This window comes from Eschrichtius robustus, chromosome 2 (genome assembly GCF_028021215.1).
Source record: "Eschrichtius robustus isolate mEscRob2 chromosome 2, mEscRob2.pri, whole genome shotgun sequence".
NCBI lineage: Eukaryota > Metazoa > Chordata > Mammalia > Artiodactyla > Eschrichtiidae > Eschrichtius > Eschrichtius robustus.
The window spans coordinates 157684146-157704639 of record NC_090825.1 but is presented as its reverse complement, the minus strand read 5'-3'; the positions used below and the strand labels follow the sequence as shown (position 1 = coordinate 157704639).

The window sequence follows — 20494 nt, the reverse complement described above, 5'->3', positions numbered from 1 at the left end:
GTCCATCAACAGATGAATGGATAAAGAAGATGTTGCACATATATACAATAGAATATTACTCAGCCATAAAAAGAAATGAAATTGAGTTACTTGCAGTGAGGTGGATGGACCTAGAGTCTGTCATACAGAGTGAAGTAAGTCAGAAAGAGAAAAACAAATACCGTATGCTAACACATATATACGGAATCTAAAAAAAAAAAAAAGTTATGAAGAACCTAGGGGCAGGACAGGAATAAAGACGCAGATGTAGAGAATGGACTTGAGGACACGGGGAGGGGGAAGGGGAAGCTGGGACGAAGTGAGAGAGTGGCATGGACATATATACACTACCAAATGTAAAGCAGATAGCTAGTGGGAAGCAGCCGCACAGCACAGGGAGATCAGCTCAGTGCTTTGTGACCACCTAGAGGGGTGGGATAGGGAGGATGGGAGGGAGATGCAAGAGGGAGGAGATATGGGGATATATGTTTATGTATAGCTGATTCACTTTGTTACAAAGCAGAAACTTAAAAAAAATAAATAAAGCAAAGCAAGAAATTGGAAAAGTTTTCTTTAACCTTTTTCAACTGCGAGTCCATCTTCAGACACTCTTCCTTCTTCTGCTCCAAAGCAATTTCTAGTGTCTTAAGCCGTGAGTCCTTTTTCAGTCCTGCGGAAGCTAGGGAAGAAGCATGCTCTTTCAGATCCAAGAGTGAAGCCTAAAAGAAGCAACATACATCTAGAATAAATACTATTTATTAACAAAATGGAGATTTAAATTCTTAAATTTATTTTCCTGGTGGTTTGTAGTTTCTTTCCATTAGCATATACTGACATATTTCCATTTCAAGAACATGAAATACAGAACAACAACATTAGCTCTGGCTTTCAAGTTCTAACTAAAACAGAATGAATTCCCAAGAAATACCAACTGAATAGTGACTTAAAGAGCTCTACCAATACATATCCATTCCCACAAAATAAATGGAAGTAGATCAAGCTTTGTGAATGTAAGCAGTCAACCTTAGTAGCTACACTGACTTTTTTCTTCTCTTCTAATTTTGGAAGAAACATTCTATTAGAAACACAAATTCCCATAAATTTTCCTAAAGATATTAGAAAGAAAACCCTGAGAATGTCCCTAAAGCTCATTATTATCTGATCACAAGGCATTAGGCATTTCTGCTATTTAGGTGACATCGACAAGATTCTTCAAAAGTAAAATCAAAGTCTATTAAGTCACCTAATTGGTCAACAATCATTTAAGATTTCTCTGCCAATGCTGAGGTGATCGTTAAGAGCTGATGTAAATAAACTGTCCTCCTTGTGCATATGCCATTCGTCTATCAGCTTTCTCACCATTAGCACAATATTTCTCCAAATGTAACTGGAGAAATACTGTTATTTTAGGATCTGTAAAACGTCATTAGCAAGTAAGAAGCCAACTCATAACAGTTGCAAGAGGTAAGAGGTAAGACTTAGGAAAGAAATGATTCCATCTACTATATCTCTGCAAAGCTGCCTGAAATAATCCCTGCTATAAGAAGATTCTTTAAATCTTCCAACAGACCCTTTTTTTATACGCATTATGTAAACACCAACAACATATACACACAATGCACTGGCTAAGCAAACCAAATAATTCCATTTTGGTGATCTTGACCTCTTTCTCTGAGAGGTCGCCTTGCAACAGGCTGACTTTTTCTTTCAGGTCTTTAAGATCTTTTTTGTAGTTATCAATTTCCTCCTGCTTTTCTTGCTCATCTCGGTGCCGCTGGTCCTTTAAGCGTTCTATTGTCCGCTCCTGATAAGAGAGCACATCAATATATGAGAAAATTCCTTTCATACTTCTATCATATGACTGCAATTCAGCTTCTAGCTGATAAAATTTCACCCTTCCATCCTCCATTCAAAAGACAGTGATAGGTCGTTAATAATTGACCTTGTAAAGAATTCAACCTTCCAACCTATCTTGCCCTAACATACATCTGGTTTTGTTCTTTTGATTCCCCTAGGTTTCTTTTCCTATAACCTTAATTAGTATTAGATGTCCCTAGAGTATTCTTTTGGAATAATCTCATTTATTCAAATCCCAAGCAACAAAAAACTTATACATATACCCTAAGGACAATAAGTAGCAAATATTTCTTTTCTATATATAATTCACATGTTGCCTACAAAGCAATGGAAACAACTCACAACTCACACAGCAAACAGGAGGAGGTTGGAGAGATTATGATTTGTTGAGCTTAAAGCATAAAGAAGGATAAAGAAAAGAGAAACCATTAAAACTTCTGTCAACAGATACTCAAGAAGTTTGAAAGTTGAAGCAATTTAAGTACATTTATGGGTATTATTTCTGGATATATTTGGGGATCAAGCCTTGATCCCTGGGCAGGAAGCCTGAAACATTCTGAGTCCAAGAGGCTTAAGGAACAGTAACCCTATCCCTTAAAGAAAAAAGAAGAAGAAGAAGAAGAAAAATCCAATTAAAATGCCCCACCAAGAGTCCTTAAACCTCCTCCAAGACATTAACACTTGTCATGTTGGGCCACTTCTTTATTTAATCAACCATTCCTGTAAAAACTAGGTTTGCTCATGAAGGCAAAATGAAGTGGCAAGGCCACGACTAGAAAAACAGCAAGTACACTGTATTAATAACTAAAACCCATGAATATATTAGATCCCAATGCGGCACAGTAAAAGAGAACTAATGTTGCCTCCTGATGGTCAGCGTCTGACATTCCCACATCACCGAATTCTAGCTGACCATACACATAAAGAGAAGATAGTAAACAGGGAGCACATGGCTGGTTCTTTAGAAACTTCAGCCACTGCCCTCCAGTACAGAATCCATCCTGCCTAGCAACAGGTGCTTAAATTGGCAACAACAAAACAAATCTTCTTTCCCTTACGCTGGGTACGTCAGCAACAGTACAGGCAGCTCTTTTCCCTTTTGCCAAAGCGACTTCTTCTGTCTCCTCTATCAAGTCTCATCACTAAAGTGACTTTCAGATTAATGAGAAGGCAGAAGAAATGTTTCTGTGAGGAGTCTGGGTCAGTCACCCACCTTCTCGGCAAGGGCCTCCTCCAAAGTAGTCAAGGCGGTGTCAGTGTTGGTGGTGTCAGCCTGCAAGGATTTGACTCGCTCCTTCAAGCTGCTCATCTGCTTTTCCTTATCTCCAAGTTGCTCTTGGAGCTTTTCAATCTGAGTTGTGCACACACATTTAAGGGGGGGAAAAAAAGGAAATTCAGAGAAATACAAACAGTCACAATAAAAATCATTTTAAGTTGGAAACAGGTAGATCAGGGTTGTCAGTGTGTGCTCTGTAGAAGTAATTTAACTTAGGGTTAAATTACTTCTACCCTAAGGGTCTTAGAACTTCATGCAAAGCTTTAAACTGAGAACTTATAGCCAGAAGAGAGAAAAGACATACACATGGGTATGGTCATACATGCAGAGTCATAAATCTCTATAAAGAAATAAGGAAAGTAGCTAGGGAGAAAAGACCCAACATATAGGGATGGGGATAGAGGGAAGACCTACAGAGAGGAAAGCCATGAGAAACTGGATTACTTCCAAAGCAACAGTGTAAATGCCCAGAGAGATTCCTTTAAAAAATGCTGAGGGAGGACAGCAAATTGAACAGCTGGATGCTAAGAAAAACAAATCAGCTGTAAAAAGGAAAAACTGTTCTTAAATTTATTTATTTATTTTTGGCTGTGTTGGGTCTTCGTTTCTGTGTGAGGGCTTTCTTTGGTTGTGGCGAGCGGGGGCCACCCTTCACCGCGGTCGCGGGCCTCTCACTGTCGCGGCCTCTCTTGTTGTGGAGCACAGGCTCCAGACGCGCAGGCTCAGTAGTTGTGGCTCACGGGCCCAGCTGCTCCGCGGCATGTGGGATCTTCCCAGACCAGGGCTCGAACCCGTGTCCCCTGCATTGGCAGGCAGATTCTCAACCACCGCGCCACCAGGGAAGCCCGGAAAAACTGTTCTTAAATGCTAGTGTTCAAGTTAGGTTTTTATATCATCTTTTATTTCAACAGCAAGCATTTTCAATGAAATTTATTATTATAGTTATTCATTCCTTCATATACCCTAGTACGCATTCATTTACTCAAAAAACTATTGGTGAAGTCTCTATTATATGCCAGGCACTAGTGACACAAAGAAAAATGAACAGACCCATTTTCATTATAAGATGGGAAGAGGACTTTATGTACCTGAATCCAAGCTATGGATGGGCTTCCGTGCCATTCTAACGAGCACACATTTTACTCTAGACAGATGGGGACTATTAGGGACTTTTAAGCAAAGAAACAGTCCGGTCAGTTCTGTATTTCAGACTGATAATTCTGATAGCTGTGGAGAAGATATTCAATATCTAAGGGGAGTTACGTAGAGACATGAGAACAGCTAGGAGATCGTATCAATTCAGGTAAGAGAGTTTGGAAACTAAGTGAGTTAAGAGAGATGGAAAATAGGGGATGGGTTTGTGAAATAGTGTGGAAACAGCATATTATCACTAGGGAGACTCCCGTACACACAATGAAAAATAGTAAGCAAAAATATGGAGGAACTGTAGAGAGAGATTCTTAATAAGCAAAAGGAAAATAAGTAAGACAACTATTCGAAAACTCACAAACTTCATTCTTTCATTCAGCTACGTGCCAGGCAGTTTTCTAGGTGTTGAGGATATAGAATTAATCCAAACAGACAAAAATCCCTACCCTCAAAGAGCTTAATCCTAATATGATAGACAAGGAATGAATGAATGAAATGAACATAGTATGTAGGATGGTGATAAGTCCTACAGAGAAAAATGAAGCAGGAGAATATAATATCATCGTCTACTCTTGAACTAGCTGGTTTATTTCACATGGCTTTCAAAAAGCAACATAAATGTTATCTGCTTTGGGATGACTTTCTTGCTCTTATCCCCATGACAATAAGATGACCACAGTCTGTATGCCATCACACATGAACAAAGTATTGATCTACATACATACATATACACATCTCCCATTCTTTTCTCTATCTATACATTTATCTCCATTCTTTCATCTATCTATACATTATAACACGAATCTCCAACCATATTGTTATTACTCATTCTATACACATCTCCACAAATAGACTGGATCTTACTCCTCTACCCCAGCTTTGTATCTTCATATCTGGCACACATCAGGTCTATAATAAATTCTGGTTCATTAGTCAGTAAATAATACATAGGCTTGGACTTTTATAAACTGTATTTAGGCATACACATAGACTTCTGCCAAGAAAAGAACTACAAAAGAACCTAAATCCAACCTTCAAATAATTCCTGCATCAATCAATTTAATATAAGCTCTTTAAGGGTCTGCTTCATTCCAAGCAGACCCTTCCAAGGGGAAGAAAAAAAGGTCCCTCTCTACAGTCCCTGAGAATTCCACAGCAGAACAAATAAGCTAAGCAAAAAGATTCAGCGAACTCAGAACAGGGAACCATGAGTACTGTCAGGCTTGGATTTTCACTCTTTAACGAAGGAAGAATCCTACAGGTGAACCACTGCAACTGGCTCCAGTCTTTTCCATGCCGATAAAGTCCAAAGCATACTGTGAGAGAAAAGACCATCACATATGAAAAGCATTAGTTTCCTTTAGTTTAATCAGACACTCCTATTGGAATCTCATATGGATCAATACTTAGGTAAATTCACAACCACTAAAGAGATTCTGCCACTTAAAAATCTAGTACTCCATAACATACAGAAGGCAATGCCCTGGTGTTTACATATTTAACCAGCTGTGCGGGTCATCCTAGTTGCTGACATATAAACCTTACACACACAAAAAAGATATCATTCTGTTGATTAGACTTTTCTACCAAGAAAGAGCAGTACAACCACCTTTTTTAAAAAATAAAACTTCATAGAACCAACCAAGTTTTACATACAAGAAACCAGAGATTTGTTTTATGAGCCCACCTAATATACAAACAGCCCTTACATGCATAATAAGGATTATACCCTTCTTTCTCCTCCATCATCAGCATCTAAGAAATAATTAAGATGTTAACTGTTAACAATTCCACTTGTATAATTTGTATGTAGTCCAACTATTAAAGGGATCCATTATTCTTTGCCAGCAAAAACAAAAACAAACAAACCAACAAACCAACAAACAAAAAGACTTTTCCTGATATACTCAGGATCAGAAGCTGCTAAACCAGGTAAAATCCCCATTAACAAGTTCTCCCTAAGCTACTTTCTTACCCAATTAGCCAGCTGTCTAAACTGTTGAGTTGGAGGGGAGGAAGAGGATGGCTATTCCTGGAGAGCAGAAACAGCCATTCCACGGTGAAGAAAGGGCAGCGCTCACTAGAGCTGTCTCCTTTGGGCAAGCTGCTATCGGCAAGGAAGACCTGCAGTAGATACAGATATGTGCAAACCAGCTGCAAGAGCATTAACCCAAAAGAGGCTCTGTGTGGTGTGTGGGAGGATGGGTGTGTACAAAGCACTTTCCCTTTACCCAGCATCATGATGGACAGCAGCTGAATCCTACTGAAAACTCCTTTTACATATCCTCACTTTGGTTGAGACTCAAAATTGTGATTTTGTGATCAAGGCTCTCTGGGTTCAGACGTTGCTAACCAAGGGGTGTATGAATGCTATCATATTAATCTTGCCATTATTCTCTTCTTTTAACTAATCCAATATAGAGGCTGTGAAAACTGTTCACCCTAATAGTCCCATATCACACCCTTTCAGTATTTACTATGCAATTTCTATAAACTATATAGTGGAAATCCCATTCTATACCAAGTTCAATTATCCACAGGATCTAAAATACACTATTTACAAAAGCTTTGAATACAACAGCTAAGAGAAAAACTGGATCAGTTATGCACATACTCGACTATTAATGATAAAGATGACTGCTTCAGAATCATGCTAAGTGGAAAAATACTGCTTTAAACATGCTCAGAATATCTACCCAAGAAAAAAACTTTCCATTTTGTAGAAACAGAAACCACAGAATCCCTAAAATGGCAATATGATAAAAACAACAAAAAATTACTCGTGATGGGGGTGGTGGAGGAGGCGGCGGCAGTGGTGACAAGAGGCACCACTAACACAGAGAGTGTGGTATGTATCAGGCACTGTTTTCAGAAATCTATGTATATAACAACTATTGAAGCTCCGCCACAAGACTATAATTATTAGGCAATCTAGCTCCAGAATTCTACTCTTAATCACTGTGCTATAAATAATATGTTCTATGATGGGGGGCGGGGGGGGAAAGAAGAATCACACAAAGATGTCTCAAGCATCTTTCCATAAATGATTCCTTGTTATTAAGTAGTGTTTATCAATAAACACAATGTTATTACTACGGTCACATAAGAAAATATTCTCCCCTACAGAAGCAAAGAAGGAAGGGTGGAGGTACCAAACCACTGCCAATGCAGAAGAGCATCTTCTATGTACTTCCGTGTATAGTCAAACATAACACACTAAAGCTGGTGGGCAGAACCAAAGGTACTTGATATCAGGATCAATATCATGATAGTATTAAGACAGTCTGTTTGGCCTTTCAAGGGGTAGAAGGAGGCTAGTTTATTTATACACACGGACTAAGGAGCACTTAACAATAGCTAAAAAAGCTTTTCTTCTTTTACTTTAATAACTTATACTTAGCAATACTGAAAATTAATAAAAAATTGTTGCAGAAAATAATGTATTTTATAATTCTATGGGCTCTTCCTACTTTATGCATAACCGATCTGTATTAAGAAGAAATCATTAAGCAGCTATTAACATGTATTCAATTTCTGCATGAGTAAAATTGTGCAGAGATCGAAGGAATTGGTGTTTAGTCTATATTATCTGTGTCCCTGGTGATGAATAGGGAGGGGAAGGGTCAATCAGGTTTATACATACAGCCTAAAATCATAGAGAAGAAATAAGAGTGAAGAATTCAAGAAGGAAACACTTTCTAAATAACTATTTAGAGAAGGAAGGCGTTTTCCTTAAAATGACCTCTCTAATTAGGGTATAACTCTGTTAACTGGGCTAGAAAGAAAATCGAAATAATTATTATATGATACAGAGCCTTTCTTCTCGTACAATTTTTATTTTACAAAGAGAGAAAAACCGATGAAAGAGGAGGAAGACTAACGCAGAACGCATGCTGCACGTGAATCCATCAAATCTGCACACCAGCTCCACACTGGCACAGATTTCTTAACATCTTTTGTTTTGGTTTTTATCAGCATTGCCAGTTGTCAGAAACTATCATGGTTCAACGTGGGTGATTTATTCCTAGTCAAGTGGAACTGACTGCTCTGCTGCTGAGGCCCTAATCACTGAGCAAACGTAGAAGGGACTTCCTACAGGATGTAGTTCTAAGGACAAGAAATCCCAAAATACTCCTTGCAGTCACCTAGCTACCTGGAACATCATTTAAAGGAAAGAATTTTTTGGATGATGCCTCCACACTTGTTCTAAGCAGCCGTCAGTGTCAAATGTTATTGTGGAAAGCAAGTTACTCAGAAAGGCTCTGACCTTTACCTTCTTGGTTAATAATACCTCTCAGTATCAGTGGTAAAAGTACAGTCTGGATGAACTGGTCATAATCAGCTGGCAAAAGAGACCTACAGTAATCAATGGAATCTAAAAAGGAAAAATTCACTAAGTCCCCTGATCTACGCAATTGTCTGTCTACCATCCTGCAGGCCTGTGAAATGTACTAACAAGGCACAACTATACTTTACCAAAATGATCAGGGTTTGCCCAGACTGTACTGGTCTCTAAATTTTACTTGTCCAGTTATGTGTTTCCAACGATTAGAGGATACAAGAGCAACAAAGTCATGTGGAACTCTAAGCAGTGTTTTAAACACAATTTAGGTTGTTAAAACTCCCATATCTATATTCTCAATGACTGTTTAGGGTCTTTAATAAGCCCAGCAAAGATTCTGGCTGACACAACCAATTATTTCTTTGGTTGAGTTTCCCTCCCAATTGTGCTATTCTCTCATCATATAAGTAATGGACGGATTACCGTGATGAATAAATACCTAGCTATGTCCCACTGGGCAAGTTACTTGTTCTTTCTAATTACCTACCTACAAGACAAAGACCACTAATATTCCTTTCAATTCTAAAATACAACTGTATTCTTATGATGGGAAGGACGAGAACATTTAAAAAGTAATAAACTTCAGCAGAGTACTACTGTATTTTATCTTAAAAACTGTTCAAATTGAACTATACAGGAAGTATAGGTATGAACTTTAGGAAAATACAGAGTCCATTGCTCCGGTTAGATTTTATTAATTGCTGGGAGGGAAAGTAAGTTCCTTGATAGACTTGCTCATGGTACAGATAATGGAACTAGGGACCTCTTGAATTAAAGTAACTGGATAATATGAAGCAAAAGCTGGTGAGACCAAAGGTCACACTGCTAGTCAAGATCTGCTTGGTAGACAATTAAGGAAATAGCTCAAATACTTCTTTTTATATCTGGCAGGCATATATAAAAACTTGACGGATATTCATATGCTAAAATTGCTCAAAAAAAAAAAAAAAACAACAAAAAGAGGACCCATAAACCCATGGTGGCTGTCCTTGTGAAGCAGCGGCAATGATGAGACTGTACCTAGGACCTCAATTCACACCTATACGAATGGCATCCCTTGAAGGTGTACGATAACAATAGATAGAACACTCTTAGATCTAATAGTTCACTACATTTTAGTGATGAAAGAACTCAGTATTTTTAAGTAACTAATTAAAGCAGACACACTAGGCTTAGTTTCTGCCCATCCCCCCACAAAGAACCACTATTCTTTGTATTACTTATTACCAATAACAAAGTCGGGAAAAATCAAGTACATAACAATAGAAGGCTAGCTAAATTAAATATGCTCTATCAACCATTACAGTTCATATACTTGATGATTAATTAAGGACATGCAAACTTCTTTATTATATAACATTACATGAAAAAGAAAAGTTATCAGAATGTACAATATTATCCCAATTTGAAGGAAAAGTTTATTTTTACATAGAATTTTCCTTGTTATACCTTTTCCACATTTTTCAAATATTCCGAATGGACATACATGATTTCAATGATAATGACAAAAGCAATAATTTTCTAACTCCTATCTGAGAAATCTCAGGATTTACAAGAAATATGATTAGGATCATGATAAGAGAGATTCTCCTAACATATGCACTTACCAACATGGGAAATCTCTAGGGGTTTCTGTGGGACATGTGAGCGTTTCTATTTAACCCACACCTTCCACAGGTTCATACTGTGGGACCAAACCAAGCTGTCAGAGACTTGGGGGGTTTTCCACAATGCCAAAGGAAGACTGAGAGATAACAAATGAATCCAGAGAAACCAAGACTTGCAAAACCTATTTGAAATATAAGGTCCAAAGGAAACAGCAATAGGATGCTTCACATATTTTAAGTCTAAATTCAAGTTCATCTCACTCAATTTTTATTTTAGCCAGGCCTACTTTTATGGCCTGAAGTAAGCTAACTTGTACTAAAAGTCAATCCTAGTGTGACAAGGCTGGGTTTCCCAAGAAGCAGACCTTGAGACAGATTTCATTGTTCAAGAAATTAGAGGGTGCTCTTGGGATCAATACCAGTGGAAAGGAAGTTGGGGGGGGGGAGCATGATGGTGCAGAGGGAGAAATTAGGCTGCCATGAAGTCCCAAAGGATTCAGACAACCCCATGGGGAGCTCTGAATCTGCGATGACCTTTCAGAGTTGCCCCAAGTCAGGGCAATGGATTCAAGCCCTTGTACCCTACAAGGATCAATCATCGGATACCAATGGGAAGGGATGTGGCCTTGTACAAGGTAGGTCTCTTTAGCCAACGCAATCTCCACAGGGGATACTTCCAGCACCTGGGGGAATACATCCTTCAACCCTCAGCAGGGATCTGGGTCACTCATCACAGCATCCATTATACCCAGCAGCTATGTATGCTCTTTCTAGTTAAATAATATTTAACATGAAATTGTAATTGCTCTCAATTTATGCTGTATTTGAACCATATACATAATTTTATGGCTTTGTAAAACCTAGAGACCCTTGTATCCCAACTTGATTGTTTCACCAATGGTGGGCATTTTGAAGCAGGAGTTCAGGGATGGCCTTTAAGGTGTGTCTGACATCCCAGTCCACACAAATGAGCCATGTGCATTTTTACATGAAGAGCACCCACAGCTTTCATCAGATTGTCAAAAGGGTAGGAGAAAAGTTACAAATCATTAATTAGTGGCATTCTTTTCAAATACCCACAATATTTTCTAAAACGAATAGCCACTTCACTTAAAATTGCTTGCTTAGCTGTTTTACAAAGATACTGTGTTACCAAATTTGCTGTGTAAGAGTTTGGCCTGGTTGGGATGCAGGGAGAACAGATCCAAACAACAGTTCCTCACCTATATGCAATGGAAGCCCAAGAATCTTATTAAATTTAGTAAATTCTCCTTGGTCAACTTGAATGATTTTTCTAATCTGAAAAACCCCTGCAGGAAAAAAAAATTGTTAGGAGAAAAAAGTAAGGAGGTCTGGCAATTACAGGAAGATAAAACAGATAAAGGACAAAATACACGTCTGATGCTGGAAGCTCTTTTCTGGTGAGGGTGTACATATCGGTATGGCAGAGAGAAGGAAGAGCACAAAAAGCTACTTCATCAAAGTTTGATTTAATAATTTCTTCAGGAGGTTAATTATTCCAACTTCTCAACTAGAGTTGACAGGCACCTAGGCGTCTATCCAAAAACAGGCATTCCCACAGGTGAGAATGCAATGCAAGTTAATTCATGCCAAATTATCAGCAGTTTTAAGCAGAAGAAAATATTAACTGTGCTTCAAAACTCTGATCAAGCATTTTTTTTTCCAAATCCTTTGCCTCTTTCTAGATATTTATCTATGTAATATTTATACTCTGACAAGTTCCTGCTACAAGGTCTCCTGAGAGACTACTAAGAACAACCTTTGTCCCAAAAGGAATCTGACCCTTCCATATTGACTTGTTAATTACCATTCTTCAAGTTTAAAATATGTTTTCAGTCAAAACAGAAGTCAGGGCACTCCAAACTAGAGCTTGCAAGAGTCTGAGAATATTAATACGGCATACGATTAATAGGAAATGGACACATCACATAAATCTTCAAATTATTCACGAAGCTACTTAAAAGTCCAAAGAAATGATGTTTTAATAAGAGTCAAAGTTACTTCTGTGTTGTACAAAGCATTACACTATAAGCCTTTGAATGCTTCTTGTTTATATTATACCCTAGCACTTGAAAATAAAGCATTTATCCAAAGGCTATGTTCTCTCAGGTCCATTCCTATTGCCTCCATGATAATGGTGGTAGAACAAGTTTCTACATCTCTCCAGGTGAAAAATACAAGGCTCTTTAAAAACACATCCACTCTTATCCCAGGAATGCAAGATTGACTCACCATACAAAAATCAATCAATATAATGTACCATATTAATAAAGAACAGAAACCACATGATCATCCCAATAACTACAGAAAAAGCATTTGACAAAATCCAACACCTCTTCATGATAAAAAACACTCAATAAACTAGGAATAGAAGGGAACTTCCTCAACTGGATAAAAGGCATCTGTAAAAAACCCAGTTAACATCATACTTAAGGTGAAAAATGAAAACCTTTCCCCTAAGATAAAGAACAAGACAAGGATGTCCACTCTCACCACCTCTATTCATCATTATACTGGACAATTAGGGAAGGGCAATTAGGGAAGAAAAAGAAATAAAAGGCAGCCACATTGGAAAGAAAAGGTACAGCTACCTCTATTTGCAGATGCCTTTATCTTATACGTAGAAAATACTAAAAAATCCACTAAAACACCATTAAAGATAATAAACCAATTTAGCCAAGTTTCAAAAGCCAAGACCAATAAACAAAAATCACGTGTATGTCTTTACACTAAAAATAAATAATCTAAAAATGAAGTAAAGAAAATTCCATTTACAGTAGCATCAAAAATAATAAAATATTTAGGAATAAATTTAAAGAAGTGCAAGGCTTGTAAACTGAAAACTACACAACATCAATGAAAGAAACTAAAAACAACCTAAATAAGTTAAAAGACATCCTGTGTTGATCAGCTGAAAGACCTGATGTTGGGGGGAGGCGGTTACTTCTTTTTTTGGACGCCCAAAAGCCAAAACGATCTTGAAAAGGAACAAAGGTAGAAGATTCACAGTGTCCAGTATCAAAACCTACTACAAAGCTACAGTAACCAAGACAGTGTGATGTGGGAAACAGACAGACATATAAATTGATGGAACAGAACTTAAAGTTCAGAAATGAACATGTGTGTCTATGTACAACTGATTTTTAGCAATGGTCCCAAGACCATTCAGTGGGAAAAGAACAGTCTTTTCAACAAATGGTGCTGGGACAAATGGATATCCACATGCAAAATAATGAAGTTGGATCCCTACCTTACACCACATACAAAAATTAACTAGGAATGGACCAAAGACCTAAATGTAAAAGCTAAAACTATAAAACTCTTAGAAGAAAACACAGGAGGAAATCTTTGTGACCTTCACTTAGGCAATGGTTTCTTAGATATGATGTCAAAAACATAAGCAACTAAGGAAAAAACAGATAAATTGGACTTCATCAAATTTAAAACTTTTGTGCATCAAAGGATGCTATCAAGACAGTGAAGAGATAACCCAGAGAATGGGAGAAATATGTGCAAATCACTTATCTGATATGGATGGAATCTCCCGAATAAAGACTTTCTAAAACTCAATAAAAAGACAAATAACTCAATTTAAAAATGGGCAAAGGGGGCTTCCCTGGTGGCGCAGTGGTTGGGATTCTGCCTGCCAGTGCAGGGGACACGGGTTCGAGCCCCGGTCTGGGAGGATCCCACATGCCGCGGAGCGGCTGGGCCCATGAGCCACAATTGCTGAGCCTGCGCGTCTGGAGCCTGTGCTCCGCAACGGGAGAGGCCACCACAGTGAGAGGCCCGCGCACCGTGATGAGGAGTGGTCCCCACTTGCCGCAACTGGAGAGGGCCCTCGCACAGAGGCGAGGACCCGACACGGCCATGGATGGATAAATAAATAAATAAATAAAAATTAAAAAAAAAAAAAAATGGGCAAAGGATCTGAACAGACATTTCTCCAAGGAAGATACACAGATGGCCAGCAATTACATGAAAAGACATTCAACGTCATTAGTCATTATGGAAATAGAAGTCAAAACCACAACAACATACCACTGCACACCCATTAGAATGGCTATTTGAAAAAGAAAAATAACTAGTGTTGGCAGAAATGTAAAATGGTTCAGCCGCTTTAGAAACAGTTTGGCAGTTCCTCAAAAAGTTACAGGTAAAGTTAACATCAATTCCACCCCAAGATATAAACTCAAGAGAAATGAAAAACGTATGTTCATACAAAAACTTGTACATAGATGTAACATGATCATTATTCAAGTGGAAACCACCCAAACGTCCAGAAACTGATGGATGGATAAAAAAAAAAAGTGCTATATTCATTACAATGGAATATTATTCAGCCATAAAAAGGAATAAAGTACTGACACTTGCTACAACATAATGAACCTTGAAAACATTAAAGAAGCAAGACATAAAAAGCTACTTATTATATGATTACATTTCTATGAAATGTCTAGCATAGGCAAATTGATAAAGACAAAAAGTAGGCAGTGGATGCAGAGTATAGGGGTTGTGACAGGTATGGGTTTCTTTTTAGGGTCATGAAAATGTTCTGGAACTGGACAAAAGTGATGGTTGCACAACCTTGTAAGTATACCAAAAACAACTGAATTATATAGTTTAAATTAGTAAAGTTTATAGGATGTGAATTATATCTCAACTAGGGAGGAAAAAAAAAGCATCAATCCAATTAACCCCATGGTGCTAGCTTTAAAAGTCAAGGTTCCCCCCTCCGCCCCCTCCACCCAGGGGTTTTTACAACCAAAAAATGTTTCTAGACCTTGTACAATGCCCCTTTTGAGACAAAACTGTCCCTCCCTTCCCCATTAAGAAACACTGATATAAATGGAATGAAATTATAATCTATTAATTTGAAGCGTCAATCTTTAAAAAGCATAGTTTCTGTGACAGAATAAGAAAACAGAAAAAATAAAAAGTCAAGGTTCCCAATATCCATCAACGAAGCGTGAAACTACTCTAGTACTGAGATTTATCTGGCGTTATTCCCCAAATAACACAAATACAAATAACAGTTTAGTCAAGTTTCTCTGTTCCTAATGGACTTAAAAATTCTCTTGCAATCACTGTGTCATCCATGCACATACTCAGTCTGACGCGCTTCTAGATGGCGTCTCTTCCACGTTAGATCACTCATACACAAAAGTTTTCATCTAGACGGTTGTGCTGCTCACCTATGATGATCTCCAAGTTGAATACGTAGCATTAATTCACCTTCTGCTGTCAGCCTGCCCTTTCCACACACCTTATTCCTCTGTACCCTTTTCCTATCAATTATTTTCATACCCAGTGATAATGCCTCAATTGGGTAAAACAATTTAAAACTGTTTAGAATTCCTTCTGGTTTGAAGTGACTTCTGTTGACAGCAATGGATGACAGTAGAAGTCCTATGAATAAGCGATTAAAACACTGAGCAGAACATGGAAATATACAAAAAAGTCATACGACAACAGAAAAGAAAGTGAGAGCTTTGTTACCATACCACACAAACAAAATCTCGCCCTCACGGTCTCAATCCTTTATCCAACATTTTTATTCAGCCGGAGCAGATATTTTGCACAGACGGCCGCAACAGTGTCTCCGACTTCACGTGCTTTTTTGTAAGTGGCTTTGCCACTCCTCCAGTAAGACGTGGAGTATTTTCCTTGACGCTCCCGCCACCAAATCAAGTTAGGTCCTGTGACTACTGTGACCAAAAGAGTACAGACAAAAGGAATCCCCTGCTGCTTCCAAACCAACTCCTAGCGCAACCCTTAACTGGCCACGGAGCCACGGAGCCAGAGGCCAAGGAATACCCAGGCAGGATGTACGCAAATGAAGAAACCATCCTGGTAGTGGGTCACCCAGCTGCAGACACCCCCAGCTGTCACCAAACAAATTAGGGACAAACTACGCAAGAGAGCCCTTCCTGAATTCCTGATTCACAAATAAAATGACTGTTTACTCCACTAAGCTTCAGCAATAGTTTACTATGCAGCGGGAGGTTTTCCTCCCCCGTCTATCTTTACAATGCTATTGCTCTTTCTCTTTTAATCACTGATATCGAAAGTGTATTGTTTCTAGATTATCAGAAGGTAGGGATGAGGCATGTTGTGCTTTCTTTTATTGTTTTTACTTTTTGGAGAGGGGTGTTCTGGAAGAGGAGGGATGGTGAGAAGGAACATATCGTAATGAAAAGGTATTTTGTAACAAAGTAAACTAAGATCCTCCCTTTTTTAGGGAATAATTCTTCAATCATTGTAAGATGCCACTTGTATAATACCAGCATCATTTAAAAAGTTATCTGCTGACAAATGGAAGTTAAACCAGACTTTGGAAGTTCAACTATCTACCCTCCTTAAGGTTTACTTGAAAAAGTGAGGGGAAAAAAGTTACATGAAGCAAAGTAAATCCATATGGAGCATATTCCCCAGCAGAAAAGTTACCATCAATCAGACTTCATTTACTATGCACTGTTTTTTCAATAAAATATTTCAAGAATTTAGCTATACATATTTTCCACTGAGGAAAAAAATTTTTAATTAAACTGAGTTCTATTAAAAAATAAGAAAGAAAGAAAGAAAAGGGAAAATTCTAATGCCTAAGTATATTAAGTTTCCAACTTAAAATCCAATTAGGGCCTGACCTGCTCTTCTTTCAACTTAGCTTCATTAACAGCTGGCTTGTGATTTAAAAATAATATTTAGAAAACATTACAATTAATCCTTATTAAAAATAAAAGCACAATTTTTAAAATATTAATTTTCTCAGAATAAATTAGTAAATATTGTTTTCAATGATAGAATATATTCTTTCCATTTTATGATATGGAAAAGGTGAAGAAACTAACATGTCCTTAAGTCAAGACTCTACAGCAAACAAATAGAGTGTATAAAGAACCTGTTCTTTCTGACTTCCTACCGAAAACAAAATAACAGGAGACTTAAAGAACCAATCTAGGACCACAAAAAGGGAAAACTTTCTAATTCAATTATCAGTTAGCTTTCTGCTACTGATAAATCTAAACTCTAAATACCAAAACCTAGGAAACTGGAGATGCAGGCAAGGTGAAATAAAGAGAAGTTACAGAAGCATACAAGGGAAAGATGATAACGCCTGCGTCAGCAAATTAAACGCCAAGCTACATTACCATTTATAATCAATCAAGCAAGAAGCTGTACAATTTTAACACAGATTCTGAATGCAGCTCAGATTCAAATGCTCAATTACACTTTCCAGGTGAGTGATTTATTATAAAGATAAGAAATTTACTGTAACACAAAACTACTTTAAACCATAGCGGAGAGCCCTGGAAAGGAGAGGCCGGTGCTAATCCCATTGTACTGCATGCTTGGCCATCTGCTATTGTCTCATTTCATTCTCTGAGCGCAGGGCTATCCCCGTGCATACAAATACATATACTACCTAGAAAGCTGGAAGCCTATGGGCAGGCAGTGGTGGCCCAGACAGACCCAAAATCGGTCCAGAGTATGTGATTCACCATCCAGCCATTCTCAAAGCTGCTACTATTTTCAGAAAACAAGGATTTTTTAATGCATATTTAATATGCCAAAGTAATGCCAAAGTAATACATTGTTTCCTGGTATTCTCCTTAAATATTAAAAGAGTTAAATATTACTTAAACTTACAATTATAAAGTAATATTTGTGAGAAAAATGATAGAGAATGCAGATGCCAAGAACAAGGAAAGGATGAAAGCAGAGTTACCATCTGCTCTTCCTTATGGAATAAGTGGATAAATCAAGAAGCAAAATAGGGACCTCCCTGGTGGCGTAGTGGTTAAGAATCCGACTGCCAATGCAGAGGACACGGGTTCGAGCCCCGGGAAGATCCCACGTGCCACGGAGCAAATAAGCCCGTGCACCACAACTACTGAGCCCGCGTGCCACAACGACTGAAGCCCACAAGCCTACAGCCCACGCTCCACAACGAGAGAAGCCACCGCAATGAGAAGCCCGCGCGTCGCAACGAAGAGTAGCCCCCGCTCGCTGCAACTAGAGAAAGCCTGCATGTAGCAATGAAGACCCAACGCAGCCAAAAATAAATAAATTAAAAAAAAAAAAGAAGCAGCAGCAAAGTAGGTTAAGTGTTGCATAGAATTAAGACATGTCTCCAGGGACTTCCCTCGTGGTCCAGTGGTAAAGAATCCGCCTTACAATGCAGGGGATGCTGGCTCGATCCCTGGTCAGGGAACTAAGATCCCACATGCCGCAGGGATAACTAAGCCCATGCGCCACAACTGCTGAGCCCGCGTGCCACAAACTATAGAGCCCACGAGCTCTGGAACCTGCGCGTCACAACTACAGAGCCCATGCGCCCTGGAGCCTGCACACCACAGCTAAAGAAGAGAAAACCTGCCGCCACAACTACAGAGAAGCCCACGCGCTGCAACGAAAGACCCTGTGTGCCTCAATGAAGATCCCGCATGCTGCACCTAAGACTTGATGCAGCCAAAAGTCAATTAAATTAATTAATTCAAAAATAAAAAGACATCTCTCCAGGAAAATCTCAAGATCCGCCTGTAAGGTTATACTTCAATATACCACCGCAGGTAAATTTCTAAAGTTTCTGATGCAAAATCTTCAGGGCCAGGGGAAAGAAAAACTGAATTCTATTTATCAGTTTCCTAAATAAACTAATAGGACAATAAAGATGAGTATATTCTCTGAAAACCTTCTCATTATGTAAGAAATGGGAATAATTTTCCCAGAGACCAGGTAATAGGAGACATCATAGTAAGAAAGAAAAGGCATTGAGAGACAGAGCTCTACCAGAAATTTTTAGGAATCCGTATTACAAATGTATGAAGTATAGAGGTGAAATTCCAGGGCGTGACCCTCTGGAAAGGACACTATTCCCCTTTTTCATTCACACCGCTCTCTCAGCTTGGGACCTCTTACCCCTTTCCCCATCTGCCTAGCAAACTTTCACACACCTTTCAAGACTCGACTGCTAAGACTTCTCTTAGACTCCTTTCACACAAGGTCAAATCTGGAATGCCTTGCTTTGTGCCCACTGTACACCATTTGTATGGTAACTTCTTTAACTGCTACAACTCTGAGACTCTGAGAGCAGAAACCATCCTCTCTGTGTACTTAGCACAGTGCCAGGTGCACAGCAGAAGGCAATGCTGACTGCATGAATGAGACAGCTGAGGACGCCTGGGAAGACTGGGACGCCCACAAGAACATAAAGTGACTGTGCAACTATAAATGCACTCAGTAAGGGGGGAAAGGAGAGAAGCCAAGAAGATTCCAGTGTATAGAAATAGACACACTGCTTAGAAAGCTAGGCCATTGTGTACATCATCATGTGGCTCACATCACTCTAAGAAGGAATTATACAGAATGATAATGAGTCCAATGGACTCAGATTTTCAAGACAGATTTCTTCTGGATGAAGAACAGAGGAGAAAATGGATTTACAAAGGAACTGTACTGTATAGCACAGGGAACTCTGCTCAATATTCGGTAATAACTGAAATGGGAAAAGAGCTTGAAAAAGAATAGTTACATATATATGTATAATTGAATCACTTTGCTGTACACCTGAAACTAACACAACATTGTAAATCAACTATACTCCAATATAAAATAAAAATTTAAAAAAAAATAAAAAATAAATTAGACCTGCCAACAAACTGGGATTACCAGAAAAAAAAAAAAAAAATCCTACAGACAACAAAAGGAGGTCTTACAATTGTTTGGATAAACGTATCAATCTGATAGAGTTTTCTTACAATATACCACAAAAGTCTTTTCTGAGCCTATGCAACATTTTATCACCTACATGGACGTATAAAGAATATATTCATGGGCATCCCCAGTGGCGCAGTGGTTAAGAATCCACCTGCTAATGCAGGGGACACGGGTTTGAGCCCTGGTCCGGGAAGATCCCACATGCCGCGGAGCAACTAAGCCTGTGCGCCACAACTACTGAGCCTGCGCTCTAGAGCCCGCGAGCCACAACTACTGAGCCCGCGCTCTAGAGCCCGCGAGCCACAACTACTGGGCCCACGTGCTGCAACTACTGAAGCCCGCACACCACAACTACTGAAGCCCGTGCGCCTAGAGCCCGTGCTCCACAACAAGAGAAGCCACCGCAATGAGAAGCCTGTGCACCGCAACAAAGAGTAGCCCCCGCTCACTGCAACTAGAGAAAGCCCACGCGCAGCAACAAAGACCCAACACAGCCAAAAATAAATAAATAAATTTACTTTTTTTTAAAAAAGAGTATATTCA

At 38.8% G+C, this 20494-nt stretch overlaps 1 protein-coding gene across 1 annotated transcript in view; it reads right to left on the bottom strand.

The window, feature by feature from the left end:
- Positions 1-20494, bottom strand: part of LOC137759789 (ELKS/Rab6-interacting/CAST family member 1-like) — a 101770-nt gene that overhangs the window by 35477 nt on the left and 45799 nt on the right. Inside the window, 3 exon segments of the mRNA XM_068536397.1 lie at positions 558-698; positions 1643-1783; positions 3050-3187. Of these exon segments, the coding sequence (XP_068392498.1) occupies positions 558-698; positions 1643-1783; positions 3050-3187 (420 nt within the window).